This window comes from Ranitomeya imitator, chromosome 4 (assembly GCF_032444005.1).
Source record: "Ranitomeya imitator isolate aRanImi1 chromosome 4, aRanImi1.pri, whole genome shotgun sequence".
Taxonomy (NCBI): domain Eukaryota; kingdom Metazoa; phylum Chordata; class Amphibia; order Anura; family Dendrobatidae; genus Ranitomeya; species Ranitomeya imitator.
In genome coordinates, this window is record NC_091285.1 from 230,314,876 (window position 1) to 230,342,291 (window position 27,416).

The following is a 27,416-nucleotide window of genomic DNA, read 5'->3' on the forward strand; positions in this document are numbered from 1 at the left end:
TATACTATGTGGCTGTGCTATATACTACGTGGCCGGCCGCGAACAATCAGCGACAGGCACAGTCCGGCCGCGAATTGGCGCGGGATTTGAACCACGCTTCGCTAATTGGTCGCAGCCGGCCGAATCCTGTGTATCCATTGTATTATTTTAAAATCTTCATAAATAAACTGCATACATATTCTAGAATACCTGATGCGTTAGAATCGGGCTACCATCTAGTTTTTATAAATAAGAAAGAAATATATCAAACTAAATTCACAAACATCATAAAGTACAATGTGTCACGAAAAGGAAACAAATCTGAAAATCAAAAGGATATGTTGACATATTCAAAAAAGCTTGCTTCATACAGTGACATTTCACATTTGAAAAATTTAACTTGGTCACTAAGAGATATAAGGAAAGTTAAAACTTTATCAAAGAATAGCTAAAACTATCTAACAACAATAGCTAAAAATGTCACTTTCACAGTAGCTAAAACTTTACCTACCAATAGAAAAAACTTTATCTAACAATAGATTAAACTTTGTGTTCTCTGCAACTTTATATCAGCTTATTTCAGAAGTTTGTAGAAAAGGTTTTTTCCCTTCATTTTTTATATAGTGTCCCTTTAAGGGTATTAGTTCTTACGGCTTGACAGTTCGATAACATTTTGCATGACATGCATAAACTATCAATAGGTTTAGAAGTAACATCTACTAAAAATATCATACAAATTCTGTAGAATTCTACACCTGATATGAAAATGTGGAAGTTGTACTAGTCTTAATCCAGTTTAAAATCATAACATTTTCATTTTCTCAAAGCTAAGTCAAAAATCTGATCACCCAATTCCGGGAAGCAAAAATTAAGATGTGCCCCCACATTTCAGTTATAAAATAACAGCATTACACTAGAAAGCTTACATTTTCGCACCACTAAATGTCTAGAAGCACAAATTACTGTAACAGGTGGCCCCATGTGGTTTTACATGCAGTGTAATACAATAAACCGTACAATATCAAGTTTCCAGGAAAGGAAAAGACATCTAAACCTGAACTTGATCCTTAAGCAATCTTTAATTTTGGCATTAAAGCACACAAACTCCCTAAGGGATCATTACAGCTTTTGACCCAAAGTTTTAATTGAAACTTTAAACAAAATATATTTCTTTCCTAATTCGTTTGAGCTAGCTCTAACCTTCGTAGCACACACCGTAACGCCAGACAAATTAATCTCTCTAGCTTCATATGCACGGTCTGATTTGTACTCAAAAGATTAATGTCACAGAACAGAGAAAAATAAGGCATTTCCAGTCTTAATGTAATGGTTCTCCACTAGGCCAAAGTCTGACAACATGACTCATTTGGAGAAAGGTTTCCTTCTCCATAGTGAAAGACTTAACTTACACATTTAATGCACTGTATTGACAGAAATTAAAAAAAAAAAAAGAAAATCCAAATTATATTAATCATTTAACACCACAGTTATGCCCTAACATTTTTTTTCTCTTTTAGGTTTAAGGTCAAAACTAAAAATTTTATTAGACTCCACGTTAAAAACAAAAATTAAAACTTGAGTAACAGTGAAAACAGTGCTTTTTTTTGTGCACAGAACACACAATGCACCTTTTTTTTATGTCTTTTTCTTATTTTTTATGCATTCAATTGACTGGGGAAAAAAACTTAAATAATCAACATGTTGGCGTTTTAAGAAAAAAAACACCACAGCTCGAAAAGGAAAGAAAAATGCATCATATGAAAGTTTAAGAATCTCATTTATTCTACTGCTACAGAAAAACAACGCATTTTTTTGCATTAAAAAAACACAAAAAAAACACGGCATCAACACCACGTATGAATCCTAATAATTCAGTAAGTTCAAGTGATACTATGCTCTGCAAGGAAATCAACACAGATGAAAATATAATTCTACAGAGGGAAATACAAAATTAAGTAATGTGGGGGGAAGCTAAAAGCTTGGGCAAGGTAGTGACAAATGAAAGGGAACCAGTCACAGCTGATTCATGCTGCGAAAACCACGGCAAGCATGACTCAAGAGCCTGTCGGCATGCTTGTAGCCAGGTATGTTTTTCTCTGAAACGCTCCAGGATTTCAAAGAAAACAATTTGAAAAGCTGGCTAGAGAGTATAGGGAGTGATAAGCCTAGTCCGGCGCTGCCACCGATCAACTGCTCCCGGTGTCGCTCTATATGACTGACAGGTCTCTCACCAGGTAAACACGTGGAAAGGCTAGAGCGGTGCGGGGAGAAGCCAGCATGGGACTGGAGCAGTACTTGTTTCACCTCACCCAGAGAGTTTCAGTAAAGAAAACATACTTCGCTGCAATCGTGCACCCAGGCTCGGATTCTTGATGCCCGTAGTTTGGACAGAATGAAGAGAACAACAGGTTCCCTTGAAGCTTCATGTGGATAAATGTAAGATAATGCAGAGGAAACAATGTACAATTATCTACTAAACTGTAAAAGTGCCACTAAAAAAGGCTTGGTTATATTGGGGGAGAGCAAACAAAACTTTAGCAGCTCACATAAAGTGAGTGTAAAAGCGGGCAATCAAAGTAATAGATGGACTATAAGAAGGAATAAAAAACTTTGATTTATTAAGTTTGGAAGAAAAAAATGTCTCATGGACCATCTAATTATAAAGTACAAAATATGAAAGGATATCACAGAGATTATCTTAGGCTATGTGCACATGTTGCGGATTGTATACGTTTTTACCACGTTTTTTTGCTGCAAAAACACGGCGAAAACGCTGAAAAGACACATGCACAACACAGCCCATTGAATTCAATGGGATTCTGCAATGCTGTGCTAATCCTGCATATTTTTCCATGGCGGCATCGCATCGTGGAAAAATACGCAGCATGCTCATTCTTTGTGCAGAATTGTGGCGATTCCACACACATAGGAATGCATTGATCCGCTTACTTTCCGCATGGGGCTATACCCACCATGCGGGAAGCGGATCATGTGCGGTGGTACCCGGGTCTGGAGGAGAGGAGACTCTCCTCTAGGCCCTTGCAAACCATATTTCTGTTAAAAAAATAATTAAAATAAAAAATATTGATATACTTACCTACCGATGGCCCCTGGAGTCCTCCCGCCTCTCAGCGGTGCACGAGGGTGCTTCCGTTCCCAGGCATGCATTAAGCGAAGGACCTGGGATGATGTCACAGTCACGTGACAGTGACGTCAGAAAGGTCCTTTGCGCAATGCATCCCTGGGAACGGAAGCCGCCGGGAGAGCAGTTGAGGAGATCGGGGGCCGTCGGAAGGTGAGAATAACTATTTTTTTTTAATTTTTTTAAATTATTTTTAACATTCTATCTTTTACTATTGATGCTGCATAGGCAGCATCAATAGTAAAATGTTGGTCAAACTTGTCAAGCACTATGCCAAGTGTGACCAACCAGTCAATCAGTTTTCCAAGCGATGCTACAAATCTAGATGTATTAAAGTATGTTCATTGTGACTGCAGTATGAGAACCAATATGTGCCCAACTAGAGATTTGCACGAAAAAAGAGCAGTGTGTAGGAATTTAACTTTTTGTGGTCTAAAGATGTGTCTGGTACCAATATATTTATGAAAAATCATATGGAGAAAGTATTTTGCAGTGAAGTGTTTATGAATGGATAGAGAAGGTAACACAAATGTCAGCCATGAAGAATGAATCAGATGCCCGTTTACGACTTTTTCAACATTGAGTGTACAAGTGAACTAATTCTGTTGGGTCAAATTATCACCTGTTTGGTCGCCTAAAAGAAGCCTTAGGGTATCGTCACACTATACGATTTACCAACGATCACGACCAGCGATACGACCTGGCCGTGATCGTTGGTAAGTCGTAGTGTGGTCGCTGGAGAGCTGTCACACAGACAGCTCTCCAGCAACCAATGATGCCGAGGTCCCCGAGTAACCAGGGTAAACATCGGGTTACTAAGCGCAGGACCGCGCTTAGTAACCCGATGTTTACCCTGGTTACCAGCGTAAAAAAAAAAAAAAACAGTACATACTTACATTCCGGTGTCTGTCCCTTGCCGTCTGCTTCCCGCACTCACTGACTGCCGTCCGTAAAGTGAAAGCACAGCACAGCGGTGACGTCACCGCTGTGCTCTGCTTTCACTTTACGGCCGGCAGTCACTGAGTGCGGGAAGCAGACGGCAAGGGACCTGATGGACACCGGAATGTAAGTTTGTACTGTTTTTTTTTTTTTACATTTACGCTGGTAACCAGGGTAAACATCGGGTTACTAAGCGCGGCCCTGCGCTTAGTAACCCGATGTTTACCCTGGTTACAAGCGAACGCATCGCTAGATCGGAGTCACACACACCGATCCAGCGACGAAAGAATGTTCCAAACGATCTACTACGACGTACGATTCTCAGCAGGATCCCTGATCGCTGCTGCGTGTCAGACACAGCGATATCGTATGGATATCGCTGGAACGTCACGAATCGTACCATCGTAGCGACAAAAGTGCCACTGTGTGACGGTACCCTTAAGAAGACAAAGATTAACACCTGATGATGAGAAGATAGCCGTCCATTCATGGCTTACATCTCAGCATAAAATATTTTTAATTAGGGAATACGAAAACTTGTTGACAGTTGCACAGAGTACTGAAAAGCAGGAAGTTTGTGTCCAAAAAGTATGTACCAATCTTTACTGCAAAATTATTAAAATAAATTATGTAGCCAGAGTGTGGATAATTATTGTCTCAACCTCGAATAATAGTGTAACTATCATATTTGCTTATACTTTATTACTCTACATGTATTCCTATGGCTCCTTTGGTAATCTAAGACTAAATATTTGATATACTGCCAATTTTACAAGTTCTTCCACATACAAAGAATGTAGGCCCATAACTTTTATTGTAGGTACTCTTCAACTGTAAGAGATGGAGTTTTTTTTTAAAGATCCTGAAAATCACATTGTATGATTTATTGATACATAATTTACATTTTATTGAATGAAATAAGCATTTGATACAATACAAAAACAGGACTTAATACCTGGAACAGAAACCTTTGTTTGCAATTACGGTCAGAAGTTTCCTGTGATTCTTAACTCAAGTTGCACACACTGCAGCAAAGATTTTGGCCCACTTCTCATATAGAATTTCTCCAGATCTTTCTGGTTTCAGCTTCCTACAAGGATACTCTATTGGGTCCAGGTCTGGAGACTGGCAAGACAACTCCACGACCTTGAAATGCTTCTCCTGGAGCCACTCCTTAGTTGCCCTGGCTGTGTGTTTCAAATCATTGTCATGTTGGAAGACCCAACCATGACCCATCTTCAATGCTTTACTGAGGGAAGGAGGTTGTTGGCCAAAATATTGCGATACATGACCCCATACATCCTCTCTTCCATACAGTGCAGTCGTTCTATCTCCTTTGCAGAAAAGCACCCCAAAGTACGTTTTCCCCACCATGCTTCATGGTTGGGACGATGTTCTTGGAGTTGTATTCATTCTTCTTCGTCCTCCAAACACAGGGTGTGGAGTTGATACCAAAAATTTCTATTTTGGTCTCATATGACAACAAGACATTCTCCCTCCCATGCCTCCTCTGGATCATCCAGATGGTCATTGGTGAAGTTTAAATGGGCCTGAACATGTGTTGGCGTGAGCAGTGGGACATTGCGTGCCTTGCAGGACTTTAATCCATGACTACATAGTGTGCTACTAAAGGTAATGTTTGAGACTGTGGTCCCAAGTTTTCTGCAGGTCATTAACTAAGTCGTCCCGTAAAGTTCTGGGCTGATTCCTGAACTTTCTCAGAATCATCCGAACTCCACGAGGCGAGACCATGCATGGAGCCACAGACTGAGGAAGATTGACAGCCATCTTGCGTGTCTTACATATTCTAATAATTGTGTGTCTTACATTTTCTAATATATACAGGATGGGCAATTTATATGGATACACTTACATAAAATGTTAATGGTTTGTGATATCAACTTCCTGTTTGTGGCACATTAGTATATGGGAGGGGGTGGTGACCATGGCGGCAAATTTGAAGTCGGCCATTTTGGATCCAACTTTATTTTCTTCAATGGGAGGAGGGTCATGTAACAGCAAACCTATTGAGAATTTCACAAGAAAAACAATGGTGTGCTTGGTTTGAACATAACTTAATTCTTTCATGAGTTATTTACAAGTTTATGACCACTTATAAAATGTGTTCAAAGTGCTGCCCATTGTGTTGGATTGTCAATGCAATCCTCTTCTCCCAATCTTGACACACTGATTGCAACTCTGCAGAAGAAATGCTTGCACAGGCTTCCAGTATCTGTTGTTTCAGATGCTTTGGGGTCATCTGAAGCCAATTGTCTATGCTGTGCAGACACGAGATATGTAGCATCTGAAACAACAACGGACACTGGAAGCCTGTGCTAGCATTTCTTCTGTGGTGTTGCTACCAGTGTGTCCAGAGTGGGAGAAGAGGGTTGCATTGACAATCCAACACAATGGGCAGCACTTTGAACACATTTTATAAGTGGTCATAAACTTGCAAATAACTCATGAAAGAATAAAGTTACATTAAAACCAAGCACACCATTGTTTATGTTTTTCTTGTGAAATTCTCAAAAAGTTTGATGTGTCACATGACCCTCTTCCCATTGGAAAAAATAAATATGGGTGGCTGACTTCAAAATGGCCACCATGGTCACCACCCATATTGAAAAGTTTTCCCCCTCCCATATACTAATGTGCTACAAATACAAAGTTAATATCACCAACCATTCCCATTTTATTTAGGTGTATCCATATAAATGGCCCACCCTGCATTTATAGATAAAAAGATATATTTTAGATATATTTCATAATAATGCTTTAGCCGTCAACATCTATTGATACAGAAAGAATAGTCACACTCATTGTAACAAACTTTGCTGCCAAAATCAATTGTGCAAGTGTTGAGAAACCTTGCAATATATCAGCTTCCTGATATTCTAATAACAGTTACAAATCTGTCTGCTGAAAACAAGGCGTAGTATAAGCAAGTCAGATGACAAAGGTCCATTGAAGTATTCAAAGAGGGCAGGGGGAGGTGTGTGAGCAGCAGAGTGAATAAGTGTATACGAATAGATCACAGACTGAACATGAGTCAACAGTGTGATGCAGCAGCAAAAAAAAAAAAGGCAAACACAGTTATAGGATGTATTAACCCCTTAACGAAGGCCGATATGCCTTTTAACGGCGGCAGTTAAGGGTACTTAAACCACAGCGCCGTTAATTACGAAAAAGTGAATAGTGCCCCCCAGAGTTGGATTTTCTCTGGATTCTCGGTTGCCGGGGGTAGCTGAGATCCCAGAGAACATGATTCGGGGGGGTTTTACCGACCCCGGGTTGCGATCACCAGTAACTAACTGTTTACCGGTGGTGGCAAAAAAACCCCCCAAAACGCGATTTCCCATTTAATTTCTCTGTCCTCCGATGTGATCACACATCAGAGGACAGAGAAATGGGGTCCTGGATCGCCCCCCGATACACACCTGTCTCCCCCGATGCTCCTCGTGGCTCCCGATGGGCGCCGCCATCTTGTTCCAGCCAAAATATGGCGGGCGTATGCGCAGTGCGCCCGCCGGCAAGCACCCGGAAGATCTTTGGGGTCTCGGCTGCCAGGGGTAGCCGACACCCCAAAGAACATGAACGGGGTCGGTTTTTACCGACCCCTGTTTTGCGATCGCCGGTAATTAACTGTTTACCGGAGGCCGCAAAAAAAAACCTGATGTGTCATACTCTGTCCTCTGATGTGATAGCAGAGGACAGAGAAATAGGGGGATTCGGGGACCATGTTATACTTACCGGCGTCCCTGGGTTCTCCTGCGTCCCCTCCTGGCCGCCGGCTTATTCATCTGGTAAGAAAATGGCGGGCACATGCGCAGTGCGCCCGCCATGATCTGCCAGCCGGCAGCTAGAGGAGTTGGGCGAAAGCTAGGGTTAGGGCTAGGGTTAGGGCTAAAGTTAAGGCTAGGGTTGGGGCTAAAGTTAGGGCTAGGGTTGGGGCTAAAGTTAGGGCTAGGGTTGGGGCTAAAGTTAGGGCTAGAGTTGGGATTAGGGTTAGGGTTTGGATTAGGGTTGGTATTAGGGTTAGGGTTGGCATTAGGGTAACATTTGGGATTAGCGTTAGGTTTGGGATTAGGGTTAAGGTTAGGGTTGGGATTAGGGGTGTATTGGGATTAGGGTTAGGTTTGAGGTTAGAGTTGAGATTAGGATTAGGGGTGTATTGGACTTAGGGTTTTGATTAGGGTTATGGTTAGGGTTGGGATTAGGGTTGTTTTGGGGTAAGGGTTGTGATTATGGTTAGGGTTGTGATTAGGATTATGGATCGGTTGGGATTAGGGTCAGGGGTGTGTTGGGGTTAGGGTTGGAGTTAGAATTGGGGGGTTTCCACTGTTTAGGTACATCAGGGGGTCTCCAAATGCGACAGACAATTTTGCGCTCAAAAAGACAAATGGTGCTCCCTCCCTTCTGAGCTCTGCCGTGCGCCCAAACAGTGGTTTACCCCCACATATGGGGCATCAGCGTACTCGGGATAAATTGGACAACAACTTTTGGGGTCCAATTTCTCCTGTTACCCTTGTGAACATAAAAATATTGGGGCTAAAAAATCTTTTTTGTGGAAAAAAAATATTTTTTATTTTCACAACTCTATATTATAAAAGTATAGTTTCCAAAATGGGGTCACTTGTGGGGGGTTTCTAGTGTTTAGGTACATCAGGGGCTCTGCAAAAGCAACATAACACCCGCATACCATTCTATCAAAGTCTGCATTCCAAAACGGCGCTCCTTCCCTTACGAGCTCTGCCGTGCACCCAAGCAGTGGTTCCCCCCCACACATGGGGTATCAGCCTACTCAGCATAAATTGCACAATAAATTTTGGGGTCCAATTTCTCCGGTTACCCTTGTGAAAGTAAAAATTTGGGGGTGAAAAGATGATTTTCGTGGAAAAAATATGATTTTTTTTATTTTCAAGGCTCTACATTATAAACTTCTGTGAAGCAGTTGGGGGTTCATAGTGCTCACCACACATCTAGATAAGCTCTTTGGGGGGTCTAGTTTCCAAAAATGGGGTCACTTGTGGGGAGTTTCTACTGTTTACGTACATTAGGAGCTCTGCAAATGCAACATGACGCCTGCAGACCATCCCATCAAAGTCTGCATTCCAAGCGGCACTTCTTCCCTTCTGAGCCTCGATGTGTGCCCAAAAAGTGCCCCCCCCTCACATATGGGGTATCAGCGTATTCAGGACAAACTGGTCAACAAATTTTGGGGTCCAATGTCTCCTGTTACCCTTGATAAAATAAAAAATTGCAGGCTAAAAAAATCATTTTTGAGGACGAAAAAAGGATTTTTTATTTTCACGACTCTACTTTATACATTTCTGTGAAGCACTTGGGGGTTCAAAGTGCTCACCACACATCTAGATAAGGTCCTTAATGGGTCTAGTTTCCAAAAATGGTATAACTTGTGGGGGGTTTCCACTGTTTAGGCATATAGGGGCTCTCCAAACGCGACATGGCGTCCGATCTCAATTCCAGCCAATTCTGCATTGAAAAAGTCAAACGGCGCTCCTTCTCTTCCAAGCTCTGCGGTGCGCCCAAACAGTGGTTTACCCCCACATATGGGGTATCGGCGTATTCAGCAGTAATTGCACAACAAAATTTGTGGTTAATTTTCAGTTTTTACACTTGTGAAATTAAAAAAAAAATAGGTTCTGAAGTAAAATGTTTGCAAAAAAAGTTAAATGTTCGTTTTTTTCCCTTCCACATTGTTTCAGTTCCTGTGAAGCACGTAAAGGGTTAATAAACTTCTTGAATGTGGTTTTGAGCACCTTGAGGGGTGCAGTTTTTAGAATGGTGACACACTTGGTTATTTTCTATCATATAGAAATGGTGGTGTAAAAATGAAAAATTGCTGGTCAACTGTTAACCCTTATAACTTCCTAACAAAAAATGTTGTTTCCAATATTGTGCTGATGTAAAGTAGACATGTGGGAAATGTTATTTATTAACTATTTTTTATGACATATCTCTGTGATTTAAGGGCATAAAAATACAAAGTTTGAAAATTGCAAAATAGAGTCTAGATCACATGAAGTAATTATCCTCCTCTACTCCACCTTGATCAGGCCTCAGCTGGATACTGTGTCCAGTCCTGGGCGCCACATTCTTCAAAAGACTCTGGAGTAAGTTCAGAGAAGAGCGACCAGGATAGTGAGCGGACTGCAAACTATGTCCTACAAGCAAAGGTTAAATAATCTGGGAATGTTTAGTTTGCAGAAAAGAAGGCTAAGAGGAGACTTAATAGCTGTCTACAAATATCTGAAGGGATGTCACAATGTAGAGGGGTCATCATTATTCTCATTTGCAAATTGAAACACGAGAAGCAATGGGATGAAAATGGAAGGGGGAAGATACAGATTAGATATTAGAAAAAAACTTTCTCTGTCTGAGATTGTTTAGTGACTCCTGCATTGAGCAGCGTATTGGACACAATGACCCTGGAGGTCCCTGGAGGTCCCTTCCAACTCACTGAGACAAGTTTCTTACAAACGAGTGCTATCCTTGTTTCTCATGCATAGCACTCATACCTATAACAGTCTAAGCAACAGAAAATCAGAGACAGAGGAAAAATATGGTAAACAATGCAATAGTGTTCTATCTCATGTGCATACTTGAAAGCTTATTCTTTCGAGTATTGTGTTTGTTAAAGGGAACCGGTCACCCCGTTTTTTCAGATTGAGATAAAAATACTGTTAAATAGGGCCTGCGCTGTGCGTTACAATAGTGTATGTAGTGTACCCCGATTCCCCACCTATGCTGCGAAATACATTACCAAAGTCGCCGTTTTCGCCTGTCAATCAGGCTGGTCTGGTCAGGTGGGCGTGGTGACATCGCTCTTTTCTTCCCCAGCTTTCCGTTGGTGGCGTAGTGGTGTGCGCATGTCGCAGTGACGAATCCACTGCGCGCACGTGAAGAAGCAGCGCGCGATCTGCGCTATTACCCCCTGTCATCGGTGGGGGCGGCCATCTTCCTGGGGCCGCGCGTGCGCAGATGGAGTGCTCTGCTGCACGGGGCTTCAGGAAAATGGCCGCGGGATGCCGCGCGTGCGCAGAAGAGATCGCGGCGGCCATTTTCCCAAAACCGAGATACAAACTCGGCTTCACGTGCGCGCAGTGGATTCGTCACTGCGACATGCGCACACCACCACGCCACCAACGGAAAGCTGGGGAAGAAAAGAGCGATGTCACCATGCCCACCTGACCAGACCAGCCTGATTGACAGGCGAAAACGGCGACTTTGGTAATGTATTTCGCAGCATAGGTGGGGAATCAGGGTACACTACATACACTATTGTAACGCACAGTGCAGGCCCTATTTAACAGTATTTATATCTCAATCTGAAAAAACGGGGTGACAGGTTCCCTTTAATGACTAGGTCAGTATTATTCACATTAATAACCTAACAGTGACGGGATCACTGCTGCACCACCAGTCTCTGATTCAGAAAAAAGCTGTGATAATAAAAATATAATGTAAAACTGCATAGATGTGAGAGCAGGAATTTCAATAGCAGGTGAAGAAAATCGCTTGCCAATAAAGTCATAGCATTTCTGAAATCTGAAGAGCAATGCACTATGCAGGAGGAAATAATGGAAAAATGGATATGACAGATTAACACTTTCAGAGTGCTAAATGGGGCTATTCATAAATTATACACCATTTCCGAGGGAATAAAAACCAACGTTAAATGGATTTTATAACCTCTACGTGCAAAACTAAAGAGACATTAAAAAATAGACAAAAACACTAATACATTAAAATTGCATATACTGCCAGTACTGGAAAATTATATGTGGGAAGTGGAAGTTTATTTATTATAATTTGCTCACTAATGCTACTGGTTACCATTAGCTATCATTTGTAAAGCAATGTCTGGCGAAGTGATGGTTGCACAATAATAGTATTAGTACACGTCATAAAAACTTTTGTAGAGTGCTGGGTGACAAAACTTGTCACATGCATTTTATTTATCATGGCCAAATATATTTTAGTACTGCACAGCAGTTTAAAGACATTGAGAAAATAATTTTAAAGGGAATCTGTCATGAGGGTTTTCCTAGCTATTCTGAGAACAGCAAGATGGTAGGGGGCTGAGGCCCTGATTCCAGTGATGTATCAGTTAATGGAATGCTTGATAAAGTCACTGTTTTATTAGCAGGTAATTGTCACTAGAGGACTAGTAAACCTACTGCCATTTAGTCCTAACACACTCGCACCACTGATTGGCAGCTTTACTGCCTATGCACAGTGTATACAGAAATCTGCCAATCAGTGGTGTGTGCAGAGTTATACAGAGCTCACCATTCAGAGGACTGCTTGATCTGCAGCAGATAAAACAGTGATTGTATCAAAACTGACGGAAGCAGAGAAATGACATATCACTGGAATCAGAGTATCTGCCCCTACATCATGCTCTCAAATGGGGTAGCAAAAATCTAGTTTACAGTTTCCCTTCAACATGTCAGCAGTGCATGTGTGTTCCTTTAAGAAAGTTTGAATACAGTATTACATGATTAGTCAAGTGTGGATGAAAAATTAATAAAATACCCCCTAATTGTCAGGTCTATCCTTAAAATGATCATTTATATTACCCATTTTCTTAACCCCTTTACCCCCAAGGGTGGTTTGCACGTTAATGACCAGGCCAATTTTTACAATTCTGACCACTGTCCCTTTATGAGGTTATAACTCCGAAACGCTTCAACGGATCCTGGTGATTCTGACATTGTTTTCTCGTGACATATTGTACTTCATGATAGTGGTAAAATTTTTTTGATAGTACCTGCGTTTATTTGTGAAAAAAACGGAAATTTGGCGAAAATTTTGAAAATTTCGCAATTTTCAAACTTTGAATTTTTATGCAATTAAATCACAGAGATATGTCACACAAAATACTTAATAAGTAACATTTCCCACATGTCTCCTTTACATCAGCATAATTTTGGAACCAATTTTTTTTTTTGTTAGGGAGTTATAAGGGTTAAAAGTTGACCAGCAATTTCTCATTTTTACAACACCATTTTTTTTTAGGGACCACGTCTCATTTGAAGTCATTTTGAGGGGTCTATATGATAGAAAATGCCCAAGTGTGACACCATTCTAAAAACTGCACCCCTCAAGGTGCTCAAAACCACATTCAAGAAGTTTATTAACCCTTCAGGTGTTTAATAGGAATTTTTGGAATGTTTAAATAAAAATGAACATTTAACTTTTCTACACAAAAAATTTACTTCAGCTCCAATTTGTTTTATTTTACCAAGGGTAACAGGAGAAATTGGACCCAAAAAGTTGTTGTCCAATTTGTCCTGAGTACGCTGATACCCCATATGTGGCAGTAAACCACTGTTTGGGCGCATGGGAGAGCTCGGAAGGGAAGGAGCGCTATTTGACTTTTCAATGCAAAATTGACAGGAATTGAGATGGGACGCCATGTTGCGTTTGGAGAGCCACTGATGTGCCTAAACATTGAAACCCCCCACAAGTGACACCATTTTGGAAAGTAGACCCCCTAAGGAACTTATCTAGAGGTGTGGTGAGCACTTTGACCCACCAAGTGCTTCACAGAAGTTTATAATGCAGAACCGTAAAAATAAAAAATCATATTTTTTCACAAAAATAATATTTTTGCCCCCAATTTTTTATTTTTCCAAGGGTAAGAGAATAAATTGGACCTCAAAAGTTGTTGTCCAATTTGTCCCGAGTACGCTGATACCCCATATGTGGCAGTAAACCACTGTTTGGGCGCATGGGAGAGCTCGGAAGGGAAGGAGCGCCGTTTGACTTTTCAATGCAAAATTGACAGGAATTGAGATGGGACGCCATGTTGCGTTTGGAGAGCCACTGATGTGCCTAAACATTGAAACCCCCCACAAGTGACACCATTTTGGAAAGTAGACCCCCTAAGGAACTTATCTGGATGTGTGGTGAGCACTTTGACCCACCAAGGGCTTCACAGAAGTTTATAATGCAGAGCCATAAAAATAAAACAAAATTTTTTTCCCACAAAAATTATTTTTTAGCCCCCAGTTTTGTATTTTCCCTAGGGTAACAGGAGAAATTGGACCCCAAAAGTTGTTGTCCAATTTGTCCTGAGTACGCTGATACCCCATATGTGGGGGGGAACCACCGTTTGGGCGCATGGGAGGGTTCGGAAGGGAAGGAGCGCCATTTGGAATGCAGACTTAGATGGAATGGTCTGCAGGCGTCACACTGCGTTTGCAGAGCCCCTAATGTACCTAAACAGTAGAAACCCCCCACAAGTGACACCATTTTGGAAAGTAGACCCCCTAAGGAACTCATCTTGATGTGTTGTGAGAGCTTTGAACCCCCAAGTATTTCACTACAGTTTATAACGCAGAGCCATGCAAATAAAAAATATTTTTGTTTTCCCACAAAAATTATATTTTAGCCCCCAGTTTTGTATTTTTCCAAGGTTAGCAGGAGAAATTGGACCCTAAATGTTGTTGTCCAATTTGTCCTGAGTACGCTGATACCCGATATGTGGGGGGGAACCACCGTTTGGGCGCATGGGAGGGCTCGGAAGGGAAGGAGCATCATTTGGAATGCAGACTTAGATGGAATGGTCTGCAGGCGTCACATTGCGTTTGCAGAGCCCCTAATGTACCTAAACAGTAGAAACCCCCCACAAGTGACACCATTTTGGAAAGTAGACCCCCTAAGGAACTCATCTTGATGTGTTGTGAGAGCTTTGAACCCCCAAGTATTTCACTACAGTTTATAACGCAGAGCCATGCAAATAAAAAATATTTTTGTTTTCCCACAAAAATTATTTTTTAGCCCCCAGTTTTGTATTTTCCCAAGGGTAACAGGAGAAATTGGTCCACAAAAGTTGTTGTCCAATTTGTCCTGAGTACGCTGATACCCCATATGTTGGGGTAAACCCCTGTTTGGGCACACAGGAGAGCTCGGAAGGGAAGGAGCACTGTTTTACTTTTTCAACGCAGAATTGGCTGGAATTGAGATCGGACGCCATGTCGTGTTTGGAGAGCCCCTGATGTGCCGAAACAGTGGAAACCCCCCAATTATAACTGAAACCCTAATCTAAACACACCCCTAACCCTAATTCCAACGGTAACCCTAACCACGCTTCTAACCCTGACACACCACTAACCCTAATCCCAACCCTATTCCCAACTGTAAATGTAATCTAAACCCTAACCCTAACTTTAGCCCCAACCCTAACTGTAGCCCCAACCCTAACCCTAACCCTAGCCCTAGCCCTAACCCTAGCCCTAACCCTAACCCTAACCCTAGCCCTAACCCTAGCCCTAACCCTAGCCCTAGCCCTAACCCTAGCCCTAACCCTAGCCCTAACCCTAGCCCTAGCCCTAACCCTAGCCCTAACCCTAGCCCTAACCCTAACCCTAATCCTAGCCCTAACCCTAGCCCTAATGGGAAAATGGAAATAAATACATTTTTTTTTATTTTTCCCTAACTAAGGGGGTGATGAAGGGGGGTTTGATTTACTTTTATAGCGGGTTTTTTAGCGGATTTTTATGATTGGCAGCCGTCACACACTGAAAGACCCTTTTTATTGCAAAAAATATTTTTTGCAATACCACATTTTGAGAGCTATAATTTTTCCATATTTTGGTCCACAGAGTCATGTGAGGTCTTGTTTTTTGCGGGACGAGTTGACGTTTTTATTGAAAACATTTTTGGGCACGTGACATTTTTTTATCGCTTTTTATTCCGATTTTTGTGAGGAAGAATGATCAAAAGCCAGCTATTCATGAATTTCTATTGGGGGAGGCGTTTATACCGTTCCGCGTTTGGTAAAATTGATAAATCAGTTTTATTCTTCGGGTCAGTACGATTACAGCGATACCTCATTTATATCATTTTTTTATGGTTTGGTGCTTTTATACGATAAAAACTATTTTACAGAAAAAATAATTATTTTTGCATCGCTTTATTCTCAGGACTATAACTTTTTTATTTTTTTGCTGATGATGCTGTATGGCGGCTCTTTTTTTGCGGGACAATATGACGCTTTCAGCGGTACCATGGTTATTTATATCTGTCCTTTTGATCGCGTGCTATTCCACTTTTTGTTCGGCGGTATGATAATAAAGCGTTGTTTTTTGCCTCGTTTTTTTTTTTTTTTTCTTACGGTGTTTACTGAAGGGGTTAACTAGTGGGACAGTTTTATAGGTCGGGTCGTTACGGACGCGGCGATACTAAATATGTGTACTTTTATTGTTTTGTTTTTTTTATTTAGATGAAGAAATGTATTTATGGGAATAATATTTTTTTTTTTTTTTCATTATTTTGGAATATTTTTTTTTATTTTTTTTACACATTTGGAAATTTTTTTTTTTACTTTTTTACTTTGTCCCAGGGGGGGACATCACAGATCAGTGATCTGACAGTTTGCACAGCACTCTGTCAGATCACTGATCTGATAGGAGTGCAGGCTGCTTCACAGTGCCTGCTCTGAGCAGGCTTCTGTGAAGACACCTCCCTCCCTGCAGGACCCGGATCCGCGGCCATCTTGGATCCGGGGCTCGAGCAGGGAGGGAGGTGAGGAGACCCTCGCAGCAACGCGATCACATCGCGTTGCTGCGGGGGGCTCAGGGAAGCCCGCAGGGAGCCCCCTCCCTGCGCGGTGCTTCCCTGCACCGCCGGCACATCGCGATCATCTTTGATCGCGGTGTGCCAGGGGTTAATGTGCCGGGGGCGGTCCGTGACCGCTCCTGGCACATAGTGCCGGATGTCAGCTGCGATAAGCAGCTGACACCCGGCCGCGATCGGCGGCGCTCCCCCCGTGAGCGCTGCCGATCGCTATGACGTACTATCCCGTCCAGGGTCAGATAAGCCCAGGGCACCTCGACGGGATAGTACGTCTAAGGTCACAGAGGGGTTAACCTTTGTAACCTGCTAGCAGATGGGCACTGAGCAGATGTTGCCTTCACATTGGCAATGTAAGCAGTGATTGACACAAAATCTGGATTTAGGACATTTTAATGCAATAAATTGGTATTCCTGTACCATTCAGTCTACAAAGGATATGAAGAACTGAATAGCTAATATTTCTTGTTACAACCATGAACCAATATGACTTGACTGTTAATCCAAGATACAGAGGTTATATTAATATTTATTACATTAATATTTATTCATTTTTGGTTCATTTTCTTACCCATCATGTTATATAAGCTTTGTGGTGCAAATTGCCGTGGCATTTTCAGTATTGCTTCTTTATACACAGAGAGTGCATCCTAAAGATAAAAAAATACATATTTATGCACTATTTATTCACAAACAATATTCATGTAACAGCAAAGAATTAAAATTAAATTATCTGCTGGTCTTTGAAACAATTACATATCATTTATACAATGGATAAAATCAGTAGATGAGTGAATCTGTCAGTGACCAAATCTGCACTACAATATTGCATGATTCCATTGCTTATATTTTACTTATTTTGTAAAGTCTTATAATTTCAGAATAAGCTGTTATATGTGTGTACAAGAGAAAGCATTAAGCTACCGTATTTACCAGTAGCAGCATTTTTCTGAGGCCCATGACAGCACCACGAGAGAGGGGATCCGCCCATTTGGAACAGGAAACCTACAGATACAAAAGGGCGGAACCTCTCCCACGTATCAGTTGCTTTACAGAGCCTGAGAGGACTACCGCGGTTAATAGCATACAAATATAAACAATCATATACAATATCTTAATAAAAAACTGCAACCCAGATATCACACGTGAAAAAAACATTTTTTTTTATTTTAAGGAAGTGCAACCCCCACGTGAATAGGGAGGGAACTAAGGGTGCTGTCATGGGCCTCCGAAAAGGCAGCTACCAGTAAGTAGCTTAATGCTTTATTCGGACTCCCATGACAGCACCATGAGAGATTTACGGAGATGTAAGCCACCTTAGGGAGGGACTATAGCCTGTAGCACCCTTAACCCGAAAGTGAGATCTGAGGAGAATCCCAAGTCCAACTGATAGTGTTTGAAAAAGGTGGAAGGGGATGACCATGTGGCCGCCTTACATATCTGGTCTATTGATACTCCAAATCTTTCTGCCCAGGATGATGCCATTGCCCAGGTGGAATGCGCCTTCAGATTCTGCGGAGCCGGACCTCCACCTGTTGTATAAGAGAAATAGCCTCCCTAATCCATTTAGCTAGAGTGTATTTTGAAACTCTAAACCCTTTCCTAGGAACTTGGAAGGATAAGAATAACGCATTATCCTTCTTCCAAGCATCAGTGACTGAGATATAATGTAAAAGGCATCTTCTAACATCTAATGTATTGAGTTCTTTTTCTTAAAGCCCCCATCTCACATAGCGAGATCGCTGCTGAGTCACAAGTTTTGTAATGCAACAGCGATCTCAGTAGCGATCTCGCTATGTGTGACACGTAGCAGCGATCAGGCCCCTGCTGTGAGATCGCTGGTCGTGTCGGAATGGCCTGGACCATTTTTTGATCGTTGAGGTCCCGCTGGGTAGCACACATCGCTGTGTTTGACACCTTACCAACAACCTCGTTGACAGGACGTCCCATTGAATCATCATGAAATAGCATCGTTCTACAGGTCGCTACAGTTCGCCGCATCGCTGCTGCGTCGTTGGGGAGATCGCACTGTGTGACATCTCACCAGCGACCACATAGCGACGCAGCAACGATCCCTGACAGGTCGTATCGTTGTCGGGATCGCTTAAGCGTCGCTATGTGTGACGGGGCCTTTAGGGTTAGAAGGATTAGGGATAAAATATGGCAGAACTATCTCCTGCGACCTGTGAAAATGAGACGCTACTTTTGGCAAGTAAGCTGGGTCCGGCTTGAGGACCACTCTATCCTGTAAGAATTCTGTGTAAGGGGGAAGTCTGGAAAGTGCCTGTATGTCTCATATCCTGCGAGTCGATGTTATAGCTACCAGGAAAGCTGTTTTAAGGGCAACATTTTGATTGAGGGTTCTTGTAAGGGTTCAAAGGGGTCTTATGTCAAAGATGAAAGGACTAGATTTAGGTCCCACGGTACCGTCTTGTTTTTATGCAAAGGTCTAGCTCTACCGACTTCCTTAATGAACCTCGACACCCAATAGTTATTGGCAATATTACAAGAGAACAGGGCACCCAGGTCTGAGACCTGCACTCTCAGTGTACTTGTGGAAAGATTTAATTCTAACCCCTTCTGCAGAAATTCTAAGATCTGGCGTATCGGCACCCCTTCTTTGATGTTGAAATCTAAAAAGGCCAGGAACTTTCTCCAGGTTCTAAAGTAGATTTTTGTTGTTATCTGTTTCCTACTCTTTAGAAGGGTATCTACCAAATTTGGGGAGAAGCCTATGTCCTTTAAAAATGACCGCGCAAACTCCAAGCCGTTAAATGGAGTCCCATCACTTGTGGATTGCAGATCGGTCCCTGGAAAAGCAAGTTCGGGATATCTGGTTGTACCCAGGGATCGCCTACTGACATTGTCCTGAGCCATGCGAACCAGGTTTTTCTGGGCCAGAATGGGGCAATTAGAATTCCCTGATTTTCCTCACCACTAGAGGTAACAGGTTCAATGGTGGGAAAGAGTAAGCCAAAGGAAAATCCCATTTTATCAGGAATGCATCCACAGCCAGAGGATTCTCCCTTGGATTCAGAGAGCAAAATATTTTTACTTTTTTGTTGTCTCTGGTGGCAAAGAGGTCCACCACCGGTTGACCCCATCTGCGGACAATTTGACTGAAAATGTCGCCGTTTAGAGACCATTCTCCTTGTTTTAGCGTATTGCGGCTGAGAAAGTCTGCTTTTACATTTTCTTTCCCTTTGATGTGAAGAGCAGTCAAAGATTGCAAATTTGTCTCTGCGGTTTGGAACAGGCGATCTGCCACCTGCATCAGAGCCTTGGAACGTGTTCCACCTTGACGATTTACATAAGCCACCGCCACCTGGTTGTCCCTGCAGATATATGAGTTTTTTAACTGCTAACTCGATCGCCATTAACTCCCTCTGATTGGATGAAGATGTTGTGTGGGGGTCCCATTGTCCCTGAACCACAATGTCACCCGAGTTATATGTGTTACCCAGGGAACGCCTGTAGATAAATTATCTTTATCTGGCCACCACCTAAGGGATCTAAGGGTTAACGGCCTAAAAGTTATCCTTTCTCGTAAGGCCCCTCCCAAGGCTTTGTCATTAATCAAGACGTTTTTCTGTAGGGCTCGAGTGTGAAGATGAGCCCATTTGACAGCTGGAATACATGATGTGAGGGACTTTAACAAGCTTGTCAAAGAGTCATGGAGGGTATATTAATTGCTTTTAATACCTGTCGTTGAATTTGATCTAACTTCTCCATAGGAAGATGACACTGTTGTGAAGCTGAATCTAACAACAACCCCAAAAACTTTTGAACTTTTAGGGGCTGTAACCGAGATTTTTCATAATTTATTATCCAACCCAGGTGTTCCAACTTAATTCTAGCTACCTCCAATTGTGACAAGCAATGATCCATTGAATTCCCCACTATGAGGAAATCATCTAGGTAGGGGACAATAAGAATATTGGATTCCCGTAAATGTACCATAACTTCAGCGATTATCTTTCCAAATACCCTAGGGGCGGAAGATAAACCGAAGGGAAGAGCCCTATACTGAAAATGGCGAACTACTCCCCCCATTCAAACCGCTACCCTTAGGAATCGTTGGAAATCTACATGGATGGGTACATGATAATAGGCATCTTTTAAATCCACTACTACCATGAAACAGTTTTTAAACAGCATTTTTATTGTTGAATTGATAGACTATTTTGAAGGTATGTTTGACCTAAAAATAATTATGGTACCTAAGGTTTTCCTATATGTTTTGTCAGGCTTCTTAATAAGGAACAGGGGAGAGTAAAATCCCCTACCTCTTTCAGATTCTGGAACTTCTATCAAGACATTTTTAGAACCAAGTCGTCATCTCTTCTTCTAAAGCCGACTGTTTAAGGGCAGAAGAACGTAAGGGAGTTTATTTAAAATTATCCCGTGGGGTACGACTAAACTCAAGTTTGAGTTCCTGAGATATAGTGTTCTGCACCCAAACACTATTTGTGATCTTTGACCATTCTGAAAAAAAGGGTAAAAATCCCCCCCCCCCCCCACCGGGATTGCTAGTCATTGGTCTGGCTTCTTTCTCTTCCTCGAGGAACGACGGAACATAAATCCTGTACCTCTTCTGCGCTTATCTTCCCGTCTAGACCGATCTCTAACGGGTGAAAATGCACGCTTCCTTCCTCGGCTAAATCTCTTCTTATTGAAGGGATGACGGTAGGACATGGATAAATTAGGGAACTTATTTGTGTCATCTCCGGCCTTTTCTAGGAGCTCATCCATGGCCCGACCAAACAAATATTCTCCTTTGCAAGGAATGGCGCAGAGCTTTGACCTCGTCTGTATATCTCCTGGCCAGCATTTTAACCACAAGGCTCTTCTAGCCACATTAGAGAGTCCTGCTGCTCTAGCTGCCATCTTAACTGAGTCAATAGAAGTGTCTGACAAGAAGGCAGCAGCCTCCTGAATCACCGGTAGAGCAGTTAAAATAGTCTTTAGAGGCCCCCTCCTTTAACTGGGATTCTAATTGGTCCAGCCAAACCATCATTGACCTGGCTGTACAAGTTGATGGTACCGCAGTTCTTAAGGAACCGGCTGCCCTTTCCTAGGTACCTTTTAGAAAGGTGTCGGCCTTCCTGTCAAGGGGGTCCTTAAGGGTTCCCATATCCTCAAAGGGGAGAGAAGCTCGTTTTGCCACTTTGGCTACTGACGCATCTAATTTAGGGGCCTTTTCCCAACTGCTGACTGCCGGGTCATCAAAGGGGTATCTGCGTTTCTGTGCTGGTGGCAAGGAACCTTTTTTTTTCAGGTTTCTTACATTCTCTATTAATAAGCTCCTGAATCTTTTCATTTAGCGGAAAAGCTATATGCTTCTTTTGCTCCAATCCACTAAACATAATCTCTTCCCTGATAGCTGAGGTTTGGGTTCTGTTATGCCCATTGTTCCTCTGACCGCCTTAACTAATTTATCTATCCTTTCAAGGGGTAGACAAAAGTGGGCAGTGTCTTCATCTGAAGAGGAGGACAATGAAGCCGAATCGTAGGAACCTTCATCTATATCCTCATCCGCCGAAGAGTCAGAGACCAGAGGAGCTTTGTATTTAGAGCTTCCTGCTTGAGACAGGGACTTAAAGGGACACTGTCACCTGAATTTGGAGGGAACAATCTTCAGCCATGGAGGCGGGGTTTTAGGGTTTTTGATTCACCCTTTCCTTACTCGCTGGCTGCATGCTGGCTGCAATATTGGATTGAAGTTCATTCTCTGTCCTCCGTAGTACATGAAGTTCAATAGTACAATAGTTCAATAGTACATTGAAGTTCATTCTCTGTCCTCCATAGTACACGCCTGCACAAGGCAATCTTGCCTTGTGCAGGCGTGTACTACGGAGGACAGAGAATGAACTTCAATCCAATATTGCAGCCAGCATGCAGCCAGCGGGTAAGGAAAGGGTGAATCAAAAACTCCAAAACCCCGCCTCCATGGCTGAAGATTGTTCCCTCCAAATTCAGGTGACAGTGTCCCTTTAATGGACTGTTTAACTTCCGCCCTGACCATCTCTTTCAGGCTTGCTGCCACACTAAAGGATTCCTCCGTTACCTGAGGGGGCAAGTAAGACAATCTAGTCTATGAAGATCTAATGCCCTCCACCCTTTCTCCTTAATTGAGACCTCACTGTCTGCTGGATACAGGGGGCACACAGTTTTTTAGGGCACAAATAGGGTAAAGGAACTCCGCAGATGGCACATTCTTTATGTTTAGCCTCACCGATGCATTTCTTCCCCTAAAATAAAGAATATGAGGGGAATCCCGTCACTGAGTGAACTTTCTCGTAGATCACTTACCAGTGGTGCCCAAAAAGAAAACTACCGGAATACGAGGGTGATTCTTCCTGCCTGATGCTCCTGATCCTTGTCTGGAGGAGCTTTTGCGACCAGACTCATCACTCCTCCTGTCATGCTCCTTCCCTTTAGGCTTCTGACACACCTCATCCAGCAGCTGAGGCTGCTGCTCGCGATCACGCTCCATACCTCACGGAATTGAGGCCAGAAGCAAAGGACCAGATCTGGTGCCCATTTAAATATCCCACCTTCGGTCAGCAGATTCGTCAAGCACTCCCCCTGAATCGCTGTCCGCCTCCCAGGTGTAGGAGATCGGCCAGAGGGCCTGTGAGTGAGTGGTGTGGAAATATCGGTGGGCGCCGCCATTTTGGAGACACCACGCATGCGCAGAACTCCGAGACCTGGAAGCAGACATCACCCCGGCCTGCAGCGCTTCCTAGCCAGCGGTGCACTGGGCGGCGCCACCCCAATGCTGCTGCACAACATACAGCCCACAGCACCAGCCACACACCCCGGGAGGAGCAACAACCAGGGGGAAATACTTACCTCACGCTGGCGTGGAGACAGAACACCGTTGGCGACTGCTCCCTGCTGTGAACATAAACGCCGTGCAGCCCTGCCAGGACCACTGTGACGTCTCCAGGATCTCCGCATCGGCCAAGGTAGGAGACCCCCCGCTACCTGAGTGGGTGGCCTGAAATCCTTGAAAATTCTGTAGGATCCTGTCCCTTTAGGAACAGGAAACCAACTGATATGTGGGAGAGGTGCCGCCCTTTTGTATCTGTAGGTTTCCTGTTCCTAATGGGCGGATCCCCTCTCTCATGGTGCTGCCATGGGAGTCCGAATAAATAACACTCTTTCTGGCCATTACACGATTTGTATCCTGCATTATTTCCTTCTGCAGGCTCAATCTGTAATTGTCAATTGACTCTGAGCTAGTGGGAGGAAACTAGTTGCCATGATCTCTCCCATATACAGCAGAGCACAGCGCGCATACATGAATACCTACTCTTCATTCCTTAGCTAGCATACAGACAAAAGCAGCAGAGGAACAGAGGAGATTATACAGCAGTACTGAGCTATGTAGGAGAGATTCCAGCTCTGGGTGGAGACTTGCTACAAGGCTCAGTAAATTACTGCTGTGTCTCTTTGTGTCTGTTGTCTTACTCTGCTTATCACTCCGTATTCCAAAATTCTGTCCCCATAGAGTATAAAACAAAGTTGTAACCTGACATTCAAAGAGTCCCGGCACTCACGTAATGCTGAATCCTATTGGATTTCCTTGAGTATTGAATAAAGAACTAATCCACCATTACGTGAGTGCCGCGGTTGTTTGAAATTTGCAATTATATTTCTCTACGAGCACCACCTTGACATACAGAGTGCCGACTCATTTTTTTATTTTGTATTTCAACCTGACATTCAGTCTTTAGCAAGATGGAAATTAGTAGTCAGAAGGAATGGTGAGTACAGGATGTTGGGGAAGGGGAAGAAGTGGCTCATAAGTGGAGAAAGCAGCAGATTTGACTGACAAATTGTTTAAAAAATTGTCTGTACTATTGATTTAAGCAAAAATTTGTTGAGAGTACAGTTCCCATTTAAGGACAATTAGCAATCATTTAAAGGTACCGTCACACTAAGCGACGCTGCAGCGATACCGACAACGATCCGGATCGCTGCAGCGTCGCTGTTTGGTCGCTGGAGAGCTGTCACACAGACAGCTCTCCAGCGTCCAACGATCCAGAGGTCCCCGGTAACCAGGGTTAACATCGGGTTACTAAGCGCAGGGCCGCGCTTAGTAACCCGATGTTTACCCTGGTTACCAGCGTAAAAGTAAAACACTACATACTTACATTCCGGTGTCCGTCAGGTCCCTTGCTGTCTGCTTCCCGCACTGAGTGACTGCCGGCCGTAAAGTGAAAGCAGAGCACAGCTGTGACGTCACCGCTGTGCTGTGCTTTCACTTTACGGCTGGCAGTCACTCAGTGCGGGAAGCAGACGGCAAGGGACAGACACCGGAATGTAAGTATGTAGTGTTTGTTTTTTTTTACGCTGGTAACCAGGGTAAACATCGGGTTACTAAGCGCGGCCCTGCGCTTAGTAACCCGATGTTCACCCTGGTAACCCGGGGACCTCGGTATCGTTGATCGCTGGAGAGCTTGCTATGTGACAGCTCCCCAGCGACCACACAACGACTTACCAACGATCACGGCCAGGTCGTATCGCTGGTCGTGATCGTTGGTAAATTGTATAGTGTAACGATACCCTAACTGTCGTTTTAATTTTTATTTCATAAATCAGTAATACTCATGAAAATACATTGTATTAAAGAAATCTGCTTTTTCTGTCATGACTGATCTTTCATTTTCAAAATTCTAAATTTATGGATAAAATTATGTAAACAAGAAGGGGGTAATGGAAAGAGGAGCTTGGCCGCTGCCTCCTCCCTCACCCTAATACATACAATCTTATTAGTAGTAACTATCATCTTACATCTGAGAAATGGAATAATCTGTCTGCAACATAGGTATTACGTTTTCTGAGGCAAGAACGAGAGTGGACCCTCTGGACCGTGGAAGACCTACCCCTGGGCGAGCGGGACCTAGTGTTAACCAACCCCTATACAGGGGCTGTCAGGAGCAGGCCCAGAGGTCTCCTATCCACGGTAGCAGATACCAAGAGGGACGGCTCAGAAGGAGGATAAACAAAAGAAGAGAACTAAACAGAAAACCAGGAACGAGGACGGTGGAACCAAAAGCAGAGAACACGGGAAATGGACGTCAGGCTTGAACTGAAGGATACCAGAGACGGAGGCAAAGCTGTAGGGAGAGAGGGAGAGAGGATGAGCGGAGGAAATGGAGACACATAAAGCGCGAGCCAGGGAGAAGAGCGCAGAGCCTGCACGGAGGTACTGAACTCAGAAAGGAAGGTGGCCGGAGGCAGAAGCTAAAGCAAAAGACACTCAGGCACCTCCTAGCAGGGGAGGTGGCCTGAAATACCGTGAACTCTATCTGGATTGGCCGCTGAAGCACTCTGGACAAACACATCCGGTAACAGAGGATCCAGGACTGGGAGGTGCGTCTATCGCAAGATCCTGCGCAGAAGCAGAACCCCCAGGACGTGGAGGAGGAGCCCGACGAGGATGAGCGTACCGCCCACCGGAAGCAGGACAGCAGGAACAAGCAGCGATGGAGGGAGTCAGCGTCGCCAAGGAGGAAGAGGGAACAGCGCGCCGGGACCCGGAAGAAGAGCGGCCGAGGCGAGCAAGAGCAGCAGCCACAGCTGGAGAAGCAGGGACAGCACGCCGAGAGCAAGGAGCGGAGCGGTGAGTAGCGGCCGTAACAATAGGTTTTTCCAGGGAACTGAGAATATTGATAATGGATGATCAGTCCAGAAGGAGAACGAAGCAGATTTCTCTTATGAAATATGTTACAAAGAATCTTATTTTCATGTGTAATATTAATTTCTGAGATAAAAATTAAATCAATTAGTACTATACAAAGTTATGTATTGACCAGAGAAGATTTTAAGTGAATCAATGGAGTAATGTTTAAACAATGAACAATTTTCGACCGATGAAACACACTTAGCAAAATAAAAAAACATGAAATCCAGCGTATTTAGACCACAGAATTAAGTCTCCAAGCACATATACAATAGCAATATCATTTTTTCTACAACCACTAAAGTATTCTCCACAAAAAATATCATTCCTAACAAGAATGCAGTAATAAATGGATTTTTTTTTTACATTGATTAAAACAATCATAATATTTAAAAAAAAAATGGAAATCCTATACTTAGGAGGATAGTGTGAGAAGATCCATGAAGTGCTTGGTAATTCATAACCCTAACCATAATAGCGGAATAACATCTCAGGGACTTGGTTAATTCTGATAGATTGACTATTTAGAGGAGTTTTCTCTACATTTCTACTCACGGGACCATCCCAAAACATCACTATTGCACTAACTATACACCGTACGCAGCCATTTCTCTGTACTACCCGTCTTGTAGATATTTCATAAGAAGTATTCAAGGGACAATTATGCAGAGATCCTAAAAGGTATAGTGACAGGTTAACACTTTACGAAAATTATTGCTGGCCATTAAGAGGAGTTAAAGTATCTTGTAATATATATATTGTAAATTGTATACCTTGTAGAAAATGAATAAAATGACGTATAAAATTTGTCAAATTTAAATATGATATCCCACGGCCTCAGTTCTTTCGCCATTTGCAACTCAGATCAGCGATTCAATCACATATGCGTAGCATAAATACGACACAAATAATATCATCCCTCCCACTGATAGGGATCCTTAAATCACAGGGACCCCGTGGTCTTATCTCTGCACTATACACATATCTGTTATCCGTGGGCGCGGATTCTGCTCTACTACCAGTTAGAGAAAAGTGGAAACTCCTGGTACCTGATCT

General features: G+C 43.0%; 1 protein-coding gene across 2 annotated transcripts in view; it reads right to left on the reverse strand.

Annotated features, from left to right (window-relative positions):
- Window positions 1-27,416, reverse strand: part of TMTC2 (transmembrane O-mannosyltransferase targeting cadherins 2) — a 459,093-nt gene that overhangs the window by 156,074 nt on the left and 275,603 nt on the right. For both annotated transcript variants that reach the window (XM_069764402.1, XM_069764403.1), the window contains exon 7: window positions 17,238-17,316. In XM_069764402.1, coding sequence (XP_069620503.1) covers window positions 17,238-17,316 — 79 coding nt within the window. The remainder of the gene's footprint in view (window positions 1-17,237; window positions 17,317-27,416) is intronic.